Source organism: Gallinula chloropus (assembly GCF_964237585.1).
Source record: "Gallinula chloropus genome assembly, chromosome: Z".
Classification (NCBI taxonomy): domain Eukaryota; kingdom Metazoa; phylum Chordata; class Aves; order Gruiformes; family Rallidae; genus Gallinula; species Gallinula chloropus.
This window is the reverse complement of record NC_140089.1, coordinates 59,723,489-59,740,726: the sequence shown is the minus strand read 5'-3', so window position 1 is coordinate 59,740,726 and position 17,238 is coordinate 59,723,489. Positions and strand designations below refer to the sequence as shown.

The 17,238-nt window shown below is 37.9% G+C and overlaps 1 protein-coding gene across 2 annotated transcripts in view; it reads right to left on the bottom strand.

Moving 5' to 3' along the window:
* Positions 1–16,560, bottom strand: part of RFX3 (regulatory factor X3) — a gene marked incomplete at its 5' end in the record, with an annotated part of 51,883 nt that extends 35,323 nt beyond the window's left edge. Inside the window, 2 exons of one of the 2 annotated variants that reach the window (XM_084278167.1) lie at positions 6,740–6,837; positions 16,436–16,560. In XM_084278167.1, the coding sequence (XP_084134293.1) occupies positions 6,740–6,837; positions 16,436–16,552 (215 nt within the window). The remainder of the gene's footprint in view (positions 1–6,739; positions 6,838–16,435) is intronic. The other variant, XM_084278168.1, reaches the window with a different exon arrangement.
* Between the last annotated feature and the right edge of the window lie 678 nt (positions 16,561–17,238).

Here is a 17,238-nt window from a genome sequence, read left to right as displayed (position 1 = left end):
GTTAAGGATATGTAACAGCAATATATTTTAAAACTACTTTCAAGTATGAAAGGTTAACATCTAATTAACCAGTTCACCCTGGGAAACTTTTTAATCCCTTATTTTGAATCACTGCTTTTCATAGTCTGTAATCCATAGTTTTTCAATGTGTATTTGTACCCATGTACTAAATTTGATCTTGAGGTCAATTATTTCAAAATTGTGAAGTAAATACATTCATAATCTTAAAGGCCACATTCATAATTTTGGAAAAGACTTTTTGGAAATATTATCTTGTTTGGTGATTGCTAAGCTTTGTATCTTGGCAAGCATAACAGAAAGGTCAGAAGGTAAAAAGCAGCTTGCAAAACCATTCATTTTCTCATTTAAGCATAATACTCTATAATATTGCTTGTAATCAACATGCAAAAGTATTTTGAAATTTGAAGTTGTTCTCCATGAACATAAACATTTGGAGTTCCATATGCTTAGATGTGCTTACACCAGGTAAATAAATTTTTAAAAGTACTATGATTCAGAGAAAATGGAGCTGCAAAATATCAGCATAAATCCCCAATTAGTGTACTCTAAAATGAAACACAATATCATGCAATACCATGCAACTACACCAGTTCAACAAAAAAACCTGTAACTTTTATTCAGAAAACAAGAAGCAGCATCCATATTTTACATAGTATGGTTGTGATTAATAAACCTATCCATGGACTACAAGTCAGGCACTTTTTTTTCTTACCAATATACATAAAAGGTCATGGCTATTTACTGTGTGTCATTATTAGTTTTTAATTAGGTTTCAACTTAAAATTATATCCCAGTAACTTCCGTGTCTTGCAAAATAAGTAATTAATTACTGAATTCTTATCACTAACTGTACACACCAACTTGAAAAATTCAAGTTCTGGGTAAAATGCATACAAATATGTATATATTTTTTACTTGAAGATGTGTAACTTATATAGTCTAACTTGAAATACCAGCATCCCTTCAGAGTGGCTGTTCAAGAAAAGCATCTTAATTCAAACAAGAAAACCATTCAGTGTCAATTTCTCATTTTTTCTGTCATTCTAATTCAAACAAACAAGTAACTTCTAAAACCAAATATCAAAACCTACTCTATGAAAGGTCAGTTAATGCATCTGTACCTAGAGAGCAAAAATGTAAAATAAGCAACTTCCTCTATAATAGTCAATACTTTACTTCCTTTTAGATATGCATTTTCTCTATATGGAAAATTTAAATTATGCCAGCCAAAGCCAGCTTTATAAAATTTGCCAAAAAAGGACTTGCATAATTCCATATAAATAAATTCTTATTTGTCACATTAAAAATCCAAGTAAATATATTACTGACAGGCATTTGTTACCAGTAAAAAAGAATTTAAGATCTTCAACACTCAGTCCAAGACATTTTTCCACATGGAAAAAAGGTAATAAAAGCACAATGCACGACTGCAGGAAAACCCAGTAAACCAGGGAATGAAGTAAAGGAAAACAGACCAGAAATCCTATAAATTATATTCTAAGTTCCTATAAGTCAGATAGGTAAGGGAACCTTGGTTACAGACCTCTCAAATTTCTGATGAAGGACTGCTGAAATACAGTACTGCCACTGCTAGGAGCATGTCACAGAGTTTGCTCTGCATTTACAAGATCTCAAGCATTGGGCATGTTAGGCTTCATTTGCCTATACATGTCTGTGCTGGTCTAGAGATTTGTTTTAGCGTAACTGTAATGGTAATTGTCAAACAATCAGATAAACACTACTTAATCTGTTTCCATTTTAGCTTACCTTTCTACAATTGTGTGGTATAAAAGCTACAGTTAAAATGCTGATGCATTGCTCTAACAGACAGTAATATTGGATAGCTGTTCTCTGCAGAATAAACAATCAATGACCCTAGGTGAAAAATGTAGCAAAGAGGATCATGAGCATGGAATGACAGTATTTGAGTATCCAGAAAATGTAAAATACGCTCTATACTATAAATTCAGATGTAATGTGGAAATGGAAACCAATGGACAATGAATAAGATTCTGTGCTAGAAATCATGTTTAAAATAGCTGTGAGTGGACCCAGTGTGAGTGAAGAACCCTCCACTATACATCACGCTTCTACAGACTGAACAACTGTGATGGTGCTATCTTGCTGCAACCCTTTCTCCAATGGAAGCAATTAACCTTAGTACACAGAGGGGCAGTAAAAAGGTAAGCCTAGTGTCAGAGAAAAAGGGATGGATATGAGGAAGTACTAGGAAGTTAACAACTTTAACTGAATTGAATCATAATTCTATGACTTGACGAGATTACAGTTTGTGTACCAGTAAACTGTTTGTTTTGCCTACAAGGTATATTTTTGAGACTGCACCTCGAGTACTATGTCCAGTTCTGGGCTCCTCACTATAAGAAGGACACTGAGGTCCTTGAGTGAGTCCAGAGAAGGGCAACCAGGCTGGTAAAGGGGCTGGGGGACAAATCATATGAGGAGCTGCTGAGGGAGCCGGGGATGTTTAGCCTGGAGAAGAAGAGGCTGAGGGGAGACCTTACCACTGCCTGTAATTATCTGAAAGGAAGATGTAGAGGAGTGGGCAATGGTCTCTTCAGCCAAGTGACAGGAGAGAGAGACAAGGGGAAATGGCAAGAAGCTGTGCCAGGGCTGGTTCAGATTAGATGTCAGAAAAAAAAAAACCCTTACTGAAAGAGTTGTCAGGGCCTGGAACAGGCTGCCCAGGGAGGTGGTTGAGTCACCTTCCCTGGATGTGTTCAAAAAAAGGGTTGATGAGGTACTTAGGGATATGGTTTAGCATAGGAGGGGAATGGTTGGACTTGATGATCTTAAAGGTCTTTTCCAACCTTGTGATTCTGTGATACTGTGTTAGCCTGTGCATGTCATCACATCAACAATGCATTTTTGTTTCAGTAGAAAGTGACATGCTTGACAAGTGTAATTGTTATTAACCAGACACAAATGTAGATAACATAATTCAAATATTCTCATATTATACAACTTATGTGACAAGTTGTAGGTTACACCCCTTGTATTATCATTATGCTTCCAATTACAATAAAACCATGTAACTTTTAAGTGTAGACAAATCATGATATAAAATGTTCGGGAAGAACTGTGTAATACAACAGTTACACTTGAAAAAGACTGTGAAGACTAAAAAACTTCTTACGTCTAGAATCAAAAGAATCAGGTAATGCATTCCTCACATATATTAAACTGTGTATGGATCGTGTATAGATTTAAATCAATACTGGTTTGAACATACTTTATTTTGAAATAAAGGCTAATTTCCTGACAGGGGAGAGTGAAGGGGTGGCCGCTGACCTCCTCTCTTTGGAGACAGAACCCAAGGGAACAGCATGAAGCTGTGACAGGGGAGGTTTAGGCTGGATACTAGGAAGAGGTTCCTCGCTGAGAGGATGGTCAGGCACTGGAACAGGCTCCTCAGGGAAGTGGTCACAGCACTGAGCTTGACTGAGTTAAGTGTCTTGATGGTACACTCAGTCCCATGCTCTGACATGGCTAGCTCTGTGTGAAGCCATAAGTTGGACTCAGTGATCCTTATTCGCCTCTGCTAACTCGGGATATTCTGTAATTCCATGATTCTATGATTCTTTCATCAGGGATGCTGTAACATTTGATCCAGATATGCCTGTCAATGTCTTCACCCTAACTATGGGTTGCAGATGTGTTATTCCATTACTAGAGAAGTACTGTCACATGATAAGTTTATGGAAACATTCTACATCTGATATTGAGTTAAATTTAAGATTTTGATTTAGCATAGTCATAAAATAATTCAAACATATGATCATAGGTAGACAACCTAACAGACAAATCAGTGATCGCTCCAGACAATCACACTGTTTACAAACCTATTCCTATTTTCTAAAAGTGAAACATAATTTCTGGAGTGGGAGTTACTGGACAAACTGGCTGTAACACACTTCTGTGAGCCTGCCAGGATCCATAAGGCTCATCTTTCACAGATTTCAGTATGAAGAATATAAAAAAAAGAACTGTAATCTGAACACTTGTTGAAATATTTTAGCACAAGAGAAGTTGGACGCTGGTTTTTGTCACAGCAGGACCCAACACTATCTATAGCAGCTTTGTTTAGGGATATGGTTAAGCTTTTTCTTCAGTTCCGAAAATTCTAAAATGTTGCTCTTTTACATTGATACAGCTCCAAATAATCTAGTTCAGTGGCAAAACAAGAACAGGAGATTTTTTTTTTTTAAAAACCCACATTGGTAACAATAAAAACATTAAAACCCCCTCAATTCTTTAATCTCTGAAAGAAGCTAGCCATCAGCAATTTAGATCCCCACCCTCCTTCACCTATCAACTAAATGGCACTATAACATGCAATATAAATATGCAATAACTTTAATTTACATATACAACATTTTTCCATTCTTAATCTAGAGGATAGTGTGAAAACATGTTTCACAGTCTAAAAATTCCACGTAGAAACACAGACTGGCCTCATTCTCCATGAATGAAACCATAATTTTTAGAAAGGTTAATTTTCCTAGAGGCATTGAACAACAAACTGGCTGTTCACAATGTTGTTGTGAACACTCTTGTTGAGAAAAATACAGGTAAATCCTTCCATAGGAGGGAAAGACAATCTGGATTAGAGTAACCTGCTAAAGAGAGCTTTCTTACTATGTTAAGAAAGCCTTTTCTACCCCATTGACTAATTTTGCAGAAACTGAAAAGGGGATTCAGGTGTATAAACACAATAAAATCATAGAAACCTGAAGGTTCATAATAAGCAGCCAGTAACAGTTTTTTCCAAGGACTGTAAGCAGTAACGTAGTACATACCTCATAATCTGCCAAAAGTGCCCATGTCAACAGCTCGCATAAGAATTTACAAGTTATATATGAAAAATGAAACTTGAATAATAGCCTCTTTTGGTGGCTGTCAGTGGATTATCATGGTTGCAATGAAGTCATGCCACTGCCAAATGCTGCTATACAGGACATGCTAGAACTCCAGTATGAAGCAGAGTCAAAGGCAGTCAAGTGGTACACCACAGCTGACATTGCAAATATATTTTTCTTGATGCCTTTGGCAGCAGAGTGCAGGCTGCAGTTTGCTTTCCCTTTGAGCAGCATCCGGTACACCTGGAATCGACTGCCCCAGGTGTAGGAACCTTTTGGAGTTATAAAAATCAGCTAATGAATACTCAGACCAGCAATAAAGGGGCCTTGCCCTGCCCACATGGAAGACGGAGACAACTGGGTTTTCTGGACAATATGAGTTTGATGGCCTGGCCCATCAGCCCACAGGAGATAGTTCATGCTACAGCACTTGGGCCAGTCTGAAGAGGACAAGATGAGACAAAAAAATACATAAGTCTCATGCTGGGTGCCAAAAAGGACTGTCATGGTTTAACTGGCAACTAAGCCCCACATTGCGGCTCACTCAATCCCTGTCTGTTGGGATGGGGGGGGGGGGGGGATGTGCGTGAATCAGAGTGGTAGAAGTGAGAAAACTTGTGGGCTGACATAAAAACACTTTAACAAGTGAAGCAAAAGGCATGCATACAAGAAAAGCAAAACAAGGAATTCATTCATCACTTTGCATTGGCAGGCCGTAGGAAGCTGGGAGGGGGCACAGCTGGGACAGCAGACCCCAGCTGACCAAAGGGATATTCCATACCAGGTGACATCATGTTCAGCATATAAAGCTGGGGGAAAGAGGAAGGGAGGGATATTCAGGGTGAAGGCATTTATCCTCCCAAGTAACTGTTACATGTGATAGAGCCCTGCTTTACTGGAGATGGCTGAACACCTGCTAGTGGAAGAACACCGCTTTCAGCACAATTCCAAAACATAGCATAGCCAGGTACTATGAAGAAAATGAACTCTATCCCAGGCAAAAATAATACAATAGGGAAGTCTAATGCATATTTAAGATACACTGTTTAGGATTCAAAACTGAGAAAAAAACCCAGACAAGACAGTATGTGAAAAATTACTTAAGGAAAATATGCCAGTAGAAACGACCGAAGAATGCTGCCACTGTTATTATCAGAAGTCTCTGATCCAAAAAAATATCTGTCTTTTGAATCACTTTTGGATTGCCACCAACAAATAAGTACCTGCTGAAAATAAAGCAGCTTTCTAAATCGTAATTCTTCCCAAAGCCACTAACACAACAAAAATTGCAAAAGATGGGTTCAAAACAAAAACCAAGGGAAAACAAAACAAATAAACCCAACTAACCAACCAGCCAAAAAAAAAACCAACCCAAAGCCCAACCCCAAACCAAACCAAGCCAAAACAAAACAAACGCAAACCCACAAAAAAAACCCCAAATAAACAAACCCAAACCCAAACAAAACAACCCCAACAAAACAAAAAGAGGTAGAGAAATTCTTCCCAAGGAACATGATCCCACTTCTATGTTTGAGCCAACTCAAGACAGAACTTATCCATAAATTGAAAATTTCAGTACTTTTCAAACAACACTATGCTGTATATGTAATATCACCTAAGTCCAACTTAACAATTACAAGAATTCTATCTACACAAAAATTCTGCCATAATGAAAATGAAGTGCAAATTGAGCTTTTCATCCAAAAAGCTATTTTGACAATAGAAGTTTTGATTTAATTTCTTTCTAACTAAAACATACTAGTTCATAGAATCTAACTGAAAATATATATTGAATTTCACTTTTAAATAAACATTCAAATTCTGATCATTTGCCAACTTACATAGCTCCATTAGTGTAGACTGTGTCACTTCCCTCCACATACTGAACCTGGGCTGGATAGACATGCTGTACCTGTTGCACAGTCTGCACTTGCTGTACCTGAAAACAAGAATACCAAAGATGTGGGATATTATGAAGAAGGACTGATGATACAGTGCCCCTAATGGCTTCAAAACAATATGGGACATCTCTGCTTTCTTAATTACTGAAGGTATGTCATAGCAATAGTGAAGAAAGTTACTGTGCGGGAAGTCTGATAAGTGGAACCCAAACATGCTCATGGAGCATACATAACTCCAGTGCCAAAGACAGAAGTAACCAGAAAGCATAATAGGGATGAAGTGAAACTATGTTTTGTGCCAAGTTGAAGAATTACATTTACTGTGGAAGAAGGTATAATTTGTTGACATACATGCCTTTTCTTATTTGATTTCAGTCAAATAGTACAAGCCTTAAAATCAGAGTTCAAGTGTGTGGCATTAAGTTTAGAAATAAAGGTTCATAGTAAGATGGCTTAGGTCTTTCTTGTTTAACTGGAGTTAAACTACAGAGATACAAGCTTTTTTCCCACTAATCCTTTGAACCAATGTACAATTATGGATCAAAATTCCTAGTCTGAGAAAGCCCTTTCCTACAATATCATCCAATAAAACCTGGTTTTAAATGAATGACCTTAAGAACAAAAGGCAGTAAGAAATGGATCATATTCACATCATTTAGAAAAGCACACATAGTCACAAACAATTTCCTTTGATTTATGTAGGGAAGCTCTAGGTTACGCAAATTTCCCTTCCACTCTTAAATTTTTGTTTTCTGCCACAGAAAAGATTGAGAAATCCATATTTACACCTGCCATCATTTAGAGAAACCACATTTTGGTTCAAGAGCAAAAGAACTTAGAGATTTCATGGCCAGGTATAATTTTACTAAAGGAAATGAACAAAGAAAGTGACAATGTGCATATTTAGTAAACAGATATACTACAAAGTACTTTTAAGAGACAGTTTTCTCAGACGTTTTGTTCTGAGGCAATTTCCGCCTGATACAGTTGATCCTGTGAACTGCAAACATCATAATCTCAGATGAATCTGGATTTCATGCATTTTATGGATCATATCCAAGAGCTCTTAGAGAATACCCTCATTTAATCATAGAATGGTTTGGGTTGGAAGGGACTTAGATAATCTAGTTCTAATCCTCCTGTCACAGGCAGAGACATCCTCCGCTAGACCAACTTGACCAAAGGCCCATCTAACCTGACTTTGAACACGTCCAAGGATGGAGAATCCACTACTTCTCTGGGCAACTTGTTCCAGTGCCTTACCACCCTCATAGTGAAGAAATTTGTCCTAATATCTAAATCTAACTTTTTTTTATCTTAAGACTATTACCCCTTGTCCTATCACTACACTTCCTGATAAACAGTCCCCCTCCATCTTTCCCATAGGTCCCCTGTAGTTACTGGAAGGCTGCTATAAGGTGTCCCCAAAGTTTTCTCTTCTCCAAGCTGAACAGCCTTCAACTTAGTTGTAGTCTAAAAAGTTCTGTAAATAGGCATATTTTTTCCTAGCCTTTTATGGTATCAGACTGCGAAGGGAAAATCTACCTACTTTTGCAGATCAGAATTCTTTCTCCTTAAAATTTTAGCAATCAAGTTCAATACAAAAGGCCCACTGAATCAGGTAATTTTTTTCCAACATAGCAATAAAACCCCCCAGTTTATCAAAAGTTATTTTGCTTCAGCTCCTCTGAAAATCAGTACTGCTACAGTTAAATAGATTATGGTGCCCAAGGAAGCTTTAGTCAATAAACTGCATTGAAACGTACAGAACAAACTGAAGGTAGAGAAAGTTAGAGATGAGTATTTTTTTCCTGTCAAGAAATGACAAATAATTAAGCGACCTTTATGTTATAGTAAGTGGCCTCATATGTGAAAAGTATGTCATGGTTATGAGGAAACAAAACACCACCAAAAAAATTCACAATTTTTTTTGGAATGGCAAAAAGCCCAAGAAAGAAATTCTTTCTTCTGTTTTTCTTACAATTTTTCTTGCACCTTTTAATAAGATGTCAAAGGAATTGTATTAGCTGTATTTTATAGTTTTTGAGGAAGAGTGGAAGTTTAACATCGCACAGAGAATATCCAACAGAGATCTAAACCTAACTGATCTTCTTGTATTACAAAATACTCCAAGAACTAAACAATTTGGGCTGAAGATAGAAATCAGAATTAAATATTTATTAAAAAGTGACAGTATGCACATTAAAATATTTTATGTTCTAGGGTGGAATGATGACTTATGGTAATTGTTTTTATTGTCTGTCTAGAAAGCAGAAAATTAACAAGTTAAGTAGGGTCAGACAAAAAAATCTTTCATTCCTTTTGCTTCAGTGATTCTATCCTGAAACAGATAACTGGACTAGGGTTAGAAGTAAGCAGTTGAAATGTTCCAAAAGAACAAGAGATGAATGAAAACAGTTTTCAATAAACAAGTGTAATTCTCATTACTAGTTGAGTGGGGAAGAAAATAAGAAGAATAAATTAAATTCTTAATTATACTGCCTTGGAGGACTACATGAAGAACTAAGATATATCTATGAGAGTTCAACAAAAAATAAAGTGCATAAAAGCATATCAAAATTCCAAAATTACACTGAAGTATAAAAACAAAACTTAGGAGAGCATTTGATTTCTGATGAAGTGTTTGTGTTCAAAGCTCTACTAAGCATAAAGCAAGAAACTATAAGGATCTTCAAGCTCCATATGAAAAAGAAGATATTATTGCCTAAGCAAACAATTCTCATGGGCATCGTTTTCTGTTCTCAGAGAAAAAATAATTTTTGTACCTTCATTAGTCTAGATTACTTTTGGCAAGCAACATACAAATAGCACATGCTGTAATATTCTAAGCATATTCATATTTATATATTGGCTAATGTAAAGCATGATTTTGGATTAAGAACAATTCTGATTAGCAGAAGGTTTCATCTTCAGTTAATGATACAATGCATTGTGAACACAATGGGCATAGTGTATGTTCAACTTTTAATGAATGGATATATTTTTATAAAATAGATTTTATTGAACTATTTCAATTATTATTTCTCCAAGCTTTCCATATTGCATGCCATAAACAGCAAAGTGAGGTTAATTTTGAATCTTTAGAAGCTTAATGCACTGTGTTAAAAGTGTTTGTTGAAAAATGAATGATACAGAATTTATATACACTTCCATCTTTTTGGTTTTAACTCTTCTTGCTTTTTTCTTCCATGTGGACATGTCTATACCCTTAGCCTTCCCCCATCCCATCTCAACAGTGACTGCTGCTGAGCTACATGAAACCAGCTGCCAGCAGTGCTGCTTTCACCAGAAAGGAAGCCCAAGTTTTCATTTATAGTACCTTTTTTCCTATCTTTGGAGCACCACAGCAGACTTTTATGAGCTCCATATTTATACAGCTATATGCAAATTAGTGATTTATTTTTTGCTGAAAATACCAAAAGTGGGGTTCTCCCCCCCCCCCCCCCAAAAAATAAAAAACACCCAGGATTTTTCAGTACAAACATACTGTAGGAAAAAGGAGTTTAGTCCACTCTTGCACTTATTCAGCTTGCTCTACTTCAGGGCAAAAATATTCCAACTTGATAAAGACATCATAAATTTTGTGAAGATAAAATTGCTGATGCCATGAAAACAATTCCAAATTAATGTACACAATTTAAGTATAATGTATATACAGGAATGGAAACACGGAAAACAAAGACCACATCAGGAAAGATGAAATAGTGAACTCTGTTTCAATATTAATTGAAACCAAACACATCTAAAATGACATAATTCACTAAAAGTTACTAATAAATTACTGTAAACATAATAATACAAATTTTTGGCTAACACCAAATTATTGCATATACACACTTACCACAGAATCATAGAATGTTAGGGGTTGGAAGGGACCACTGGAGATCACCAATCCCTTGCTAAAGCAGGATCACCTAGAGCCAGCTGCCCAGGACAGAATCCAGGCAGGTTTTGAATATAACTCCAGAAATGGAGACTCTACTCCCTCTCTGGGAGCCTTTTCCAGTGGTCTGCCACCCTCAGAGTAAAGAAGTTCTTCCTTATGTTTAGGTGGAATTTATGCCCATTGCCTCCTGTTCTAGTCCCCGAATCATCTTTGTTAGCCCTTGTTTGCACCCTCTCCAGTCTTCACCTGTCCTTCTTGGACAGAGGAGCCCAGAACTGCACACACTATTCCAGATGAGGCCTCATCAGGGCAGAGTAGAGGGGGAGGAGAACCTCCTTTGGCCTGCTGGCCACACTTTTCTTGATACACCCTAGGGTGCCATTGGCTCTCTTTGTCATGAGGGCACACTGCTGGCTTATGGTTAACCTGTTGTCCATCAGGACTCCCAGGACTGTTGCTTAGGGTTATTCCTCCCTCCGTGCAGGACCCTACACTTGCCCTCATTGAATTTCATAATATTACTCTCTGACCAAGTCTCTAGCCTGTCCAGATCTCACTGGATGGCAGTTCAGCCTTCCAGTGTGTCAGTCACTCCTCCCAGTTTTGTATGGTCAGCAAACTTGTTGAGGGTATGCTCTGTCCCTTCATCCAAGTTATTGATGAATATATTGAGCAGGTCTGGACCCAGGACTGACCCCTGAGGAACAATAAGTGTCCCAGTGTTTTTCTAACTTACATTACAAGAGAATATAATCCATATATTTGGGATAAAGCTGACATTATTAAATATGTCTTTTATAAACCACAGGAAAATAATCCAAAAACCTATCTTACATACTATGCAGCTGAAAATTTACTTCCAACATTGGTATATTTAGACATGCAGAAATAGTAAGTCTTACCCCTGCCATCAAAAGAATGACTATGAAAACAGCACTCTTTTATCTGATTCTCTCTAGGCAAATTAGACCACTGCTATCAAATTAACATAAAGCTGATAGTAACTTTAGGCAAATGTGATCTACACAGAGACAACGCATCAAAGCCTGTCACAGCTAGAATTCCTTTAACTTAGTGAATATTTCACTGTTTGCCATTCCTTTAAAAAAACGCAACAAACACAAAATCCACCACTCTGCAATTCAAATTACCTATCCCACCTACATTCCTCATCATATTTCTTGCTGGCATACTACATTCACATCTTCACTTTTCCTTTACCCCTCACCACACATTCACTTCCATAATCTGTCCCCTCTTTCCCCACAAATCTGCCACACACACGATGTTTTAGTCACTGAAATACTGCGTGCACTGGATTTCCCAACATTCTTGTTGCGTCTTTAGTCCATGCAAAATTTTGAAGTAACTTCTCTTCCTTGTCTGGGTTGATCCTTAGCTTTCCTTTCTCATCTTATGTTGATTCCTACAGTCAGTGTTACGAGTCAGCTGGAAAAATACAATTTCATATACCCAGAGGGAAAAATAATCCAATATAATGATGCAGTATTTGATGAAAGGGAATGCTCAGAAACAGCAGTACTAAAGGAGACGGTAAGATTGATGAGGGTCAGTTTTACATACTCAGTTAAAAAAAAAAAAAAATCAGTTTCCTGTTCCCTTTAAGGTATAATTAAGCAAGAAAAAACCCCTGCTCCTGTGTTTTGACACAAGTAGTACATTAATACAGGGCAACTTAAATAACTTCAGAAAAGATATAAACAGTTGGTGACAAAGATTAATGCACTATTTATTATTTATGGGGGGGAAATGAGCCAATTCTATCTTACAGGTTTTCAGAATGGTAGAAACTTTGTGCAAGCAAAGTTTATAAACACCAAAGCCTTGCTCAGTCTTCATTTGATTGTGAAAAAATACATTAATATAGAAGGATTTTATCTGTAAAGGAAAGAACTAGCATAGAAGGTCCTATCCCTATAGTTCAATCAATCCATTTATTAGAACTACACAGTACAAGTACATATAACAGTTAGTATGCAATATTAGACCATTGTACATATACATTATTTGCTTAAAACAAGTAACAATGTAGCATCACCAAATTGTCATGTCCTATGTGAAAAGCTGAAACACAAAAATAATAAAGAATAAATCACATAAAGTACATCTATTAAACATCTGTCATTATGAAACAACATAAAAATCAGACAAATAATCCAGATTGTAGTTCATAAAGACAAACAGTCCTGCGTGTTCCAAACCTTACAAAAGGGTTAACCAGACAAGATTTCCTGCCAAGTTTACCTAAGTTCAAGCATCATGAAAGCTTCAGTTATAACCTAAAATAGTATTCAAGAGTAATCAACATTCAAGTAAAGAGAGCAAGTTATTTAACAGTCTGATTTCAGGAAAAAAATTCTTGATTCACTAGTGGTGAATTCTGAGCAAATACACAAAGACAAACATTTAATATAGTTTTCTAATTCCAAATTCAATGCTTTTCTGAATCTTTAAAAACCCCCAAAAAAACACGACCTTGCATCCTAAAAGACACATGAAGCAGAAACTATAGTAAACGAGCTATGAGGCATTATAAAGCGAGTACGGCATGAAAAAAATGTTAGTGAAATGAACAACATTGTGGAACACACCCATAAAAACGTACAACCTGGAATTTTAGAACTAAACAAATGCTGAAGAAATTAATTTAGGGAAAAGTGCTCCACTGGTACAGAAACCAATTACACTATTTGATAAACTATTTCACTATTTAATAATCTACATCCAGTTCTCATATCATTAATTCTGAAACTGTGAAGTCAATTTTTCATGTCACTCTGAGTATCCATCACATGGACAGCCACCACTCCTTCCATAGCTTGTGGGTGCTGCACATGAGAGTGACTGTCTTATGTAAGAGGTGTGCACTGTGCTAGCTGCTACAAGCGTGCTCTTACTTTGCTGGCAAATGAACATCATGAATCTATTGTCATACCCAAGATCCAAGACATTGCTGAGAGGGTGCCACAACTGGTCAAGAGTTCAGACTACTACCTGTTGCTAGTCTTGCATGTGGGCATGGGACATGCAAACCAGAATCTGGGCAGAATCAGGGATGACTACAAAGTCCTGGGAGAGGGAAGTAAAAAACATTGGTGCCCAAGTTATCTTTTCCTCAGTTCTACCAGTGAGAGGAAAGGGGGTGGCCAGAAACAAGACGCATAATGTATATCAATTCCTGGTTGCATGGGTAGTGCCATAGTGAGAGTTTTGGCTTTTGTGACAATGGGAAATTCTTTGATTATGACTTGTTAGAAAGGGATGGGCTACACCTCACTAGAAAAGGCAAGGGGATTTTTGGCAACAAGCTGGCCAATTTGGTAAAGCAAGTTTTAAAATAGGACTCAGGAGTGTGAGGCACAAAACAGTGAAGCCCAGACCATTATATATAGCTGAGGTTTGGGCCAGGCTAACCAAAGCAGTGACGTCCTATAGCTGCCTCCCAGGATGGGAACTGGAAAACCAACTACCTCAAGGGTGGGTACCCTCCCACATCCTATGATGTACCCTCCTCTGCTTCTCCAGAGAAATGGCCATTAAGTTAGCATTCTGATATGCCTATATACCAATGCACACAGCACGAGGAATAAACAGCATGAACTGGAGATCTGCGTGCAGTCACAGGACCATGTTTTCACTGTAATGATGGGACAGCTCACATGAATGGAATGCCCTCATGGATGGCTGCATACTTTCTAGGAAAGACAGGCCTGCTATGTGAGGTGGTGGAGTTGCTCTTCATGGGAGGGAACAGCTGGAATGTGTTGAGCTCTGCCTAGGACTGATGATGAAAAAGTTGAGAGCTTATGGATAAGAATTAAGATGCAGGCTAATACAGGTGACACTGTTGTGGGTGTTTACTACAGGCCACCTGATCAGGAAGAGAAAGTGGATGAAGCCTTCTACAGACAGCTGGGACTAGACTCATGGTTACAGGCCCTGGTTGTCATGAGGGACTTCAACCACACTGATACTTTCTGGAAAAGTGATACAGCCAACCACACACAGTCCAGGACATTCCTGCATAGTATGGATGATAACGTTTTGATGCAGGTTGTAGAGGAACCCACAAGGAGAGGGGTGCTACTGGACCTTGTGTTAGCGAAGAAAGAAGAGCTGGGTGAAAATGTGAAGACTGGTAGCAATCTTGGCTGCAGTTACTGTGAGATGGTAGTGGTCAGGATCCTGTGTGGAAGAAGTAGGGCAGTAAGTAGGACTACAACCCTGCATTTAAGGAAGGCTAACTTCAGCCTTTCTCAAAGACCTTCTTTGCAGAATCCCATGGGTTGAGTCTCTAGAAAGCAAGGTAGACCAAGAAAGCTGCTCATTATTCAAATACCACTTCCTCTGTGCTCAAGATCAGTGTATTCCAAAGAATAGGAAATGAACCAAAGGAGGAAGGAGACCTGTGTGGGTGAGCCAAGAGCTCCTAGAAAGACTCAAAGGGAAGCAAAAAGCTGACAGCAGGTAGAAAAAGGGAATGGCCACATGAGAGGAATACAGGAATGTTGCCAGAGTATGTAAGGAAGACACAAGGAAAGCTAAAACTCAGCTTTAAGTTAAAACTGGTAGGGGATGTCACAGACAAGAAGACGGCCTTCTTCAAGTACATCAGCAGCCACAGGAAGATTATGGAAAATGAGGGTCCACTGCTGAATGGGATGGGTGCCTTGGTGATGGAGAATAGAGAGAGGGCAGAGTTACTGAATACTTTTTTTGCTTCAGTCTTTACTGCTAAGGCTGGCCCTCAGGAAACCCAGACCCTGGAGGCAGGAAAGAAAACCTTGTGGAAAGAGCTTCCTCTCGTTGAGGAGGATTGGGTTACAGAGTATCTAGAGAAGCTTGACACCCACAAATCCAAGGGCCTTGATGGGATGCAAGCATGAGTGCTCAGAGGCCTGACAGATATTCTTGCTAGGCTGCTCTCTTCTTTGAAAGATCATAGAGAACAGGAGAGGTGCCTGACGACTGGAGGAAAGCCAGTGTCACTCTAATCTTCAAAGAGGGCAAGGAGGACCCAGGAAACTACAGGCTAGTCAACCTCAACTCCATCTCTGGAAAGGTAATGGAACAGCTAATTTTGGGGGTTATCAGTAAACATCTAGAAGAGAAGAAGATTATTGGGAGTGGTCAACACGGATTCACCAAAGGGAAATCATCCCTGACCAATCGGGTAGCCTTCTATCATGGGCATGACCAACTGGGTGGATGAAGGGAGAGCAGCGGATGTTGTCTTCCTTGTCTTCAATAAGGCTTTTGACACTATCATTCATAACATCCTTGTTAGTAAGCTTAGGAAGTGTGGGTTGGATGAGTGGACTGAGAGGTGAAGTGAGAACTGGCTGAATGGCAGAGCCCAGAGGGTTGTGATAAGTGCCACAGAGTCTAAATGGAGGCCTGTACAAAAATTGAGGCTGTATAAAATAGAGGCCTGTATAAAATTGTAAATAATGAATAACACTAATTAAAATAAATTTCTATTAGCTATTACATGAAGTCCATAATAACCTATGGTTAGAATAATTTATATATACTACTAGTGCTTGTCAGATAGTGAAGGAACAGATGCTGCAAATGGCTTGCTTTCTCTGGCTATTTTAATGCCAGTAAACTAAAATTAAGAAAAGCAGAATTGAGGGTTCATTCTGTGAAGAACTATCCTTCCTAAATTTTTTTTTTTAACCCTCCCATAAATAACAGTCACCTACCTGTTGCTGAACTGGTACTTGTTGTACGACCTGTGTGGGTACTGCTGCCTGGCCAGCCACAGATGTCTGTAAAGTCACAGTAGAACCTGTATCCGACCCAGTCTCTGATGTCTGCATTGTGATCTCTGCATAAAATTCAGAGGAAAAAAACCCAAAGGTTAGTGCATTTTTGTGTGGTTGGTTGTTTTTTGGTTTGGGATTTTTTTGTTGTTGTTTTGTTTTTTGTTCAGTTTTTTTTCATTTACGTTAGCACACTAATTAATCATTTACCTCTATTTGCATCTTAAAACTAGCTCATACCACTCCTGGTCTGAGTCAAAAAGCTTTTCCCCCAACTAGCTGAAAAGCAGTTAATGTGTTATAGTGAAAAAGCAACTCAAATAAGCTTCTTCAGTAGAAAGCATTAAAGCACTGTAGTTAAAATCAGAGAAAAAGAAACATTTTGACAGTAAAACAATATAAAAATACATATGTGGTAGAAAAGCACCTAAGACATATGAAAAGGCCCTGACATTTAACAGGTATAATGGAAATTTGAATGGAATACAGAAATTATTTGAGAATCAAGGAAAATGCCTTACAAAAAAACCTTATCAGAAATACATCAGAGATAACTTATGCTTTCATAGGAAACAGACTGGGAGCTATGGGATCTTCAATTTTGCACTGCAGAAATAATAATACAATAAATTCACTGTGTGACAAACCAAAATTAATTAAAAATAAGGAATTAAGACTTTTTTGCTGGGTTTTTTTTTTCAAATTTCTTCCAAACAGTGGATGACTAACTGCTGAAAATAACC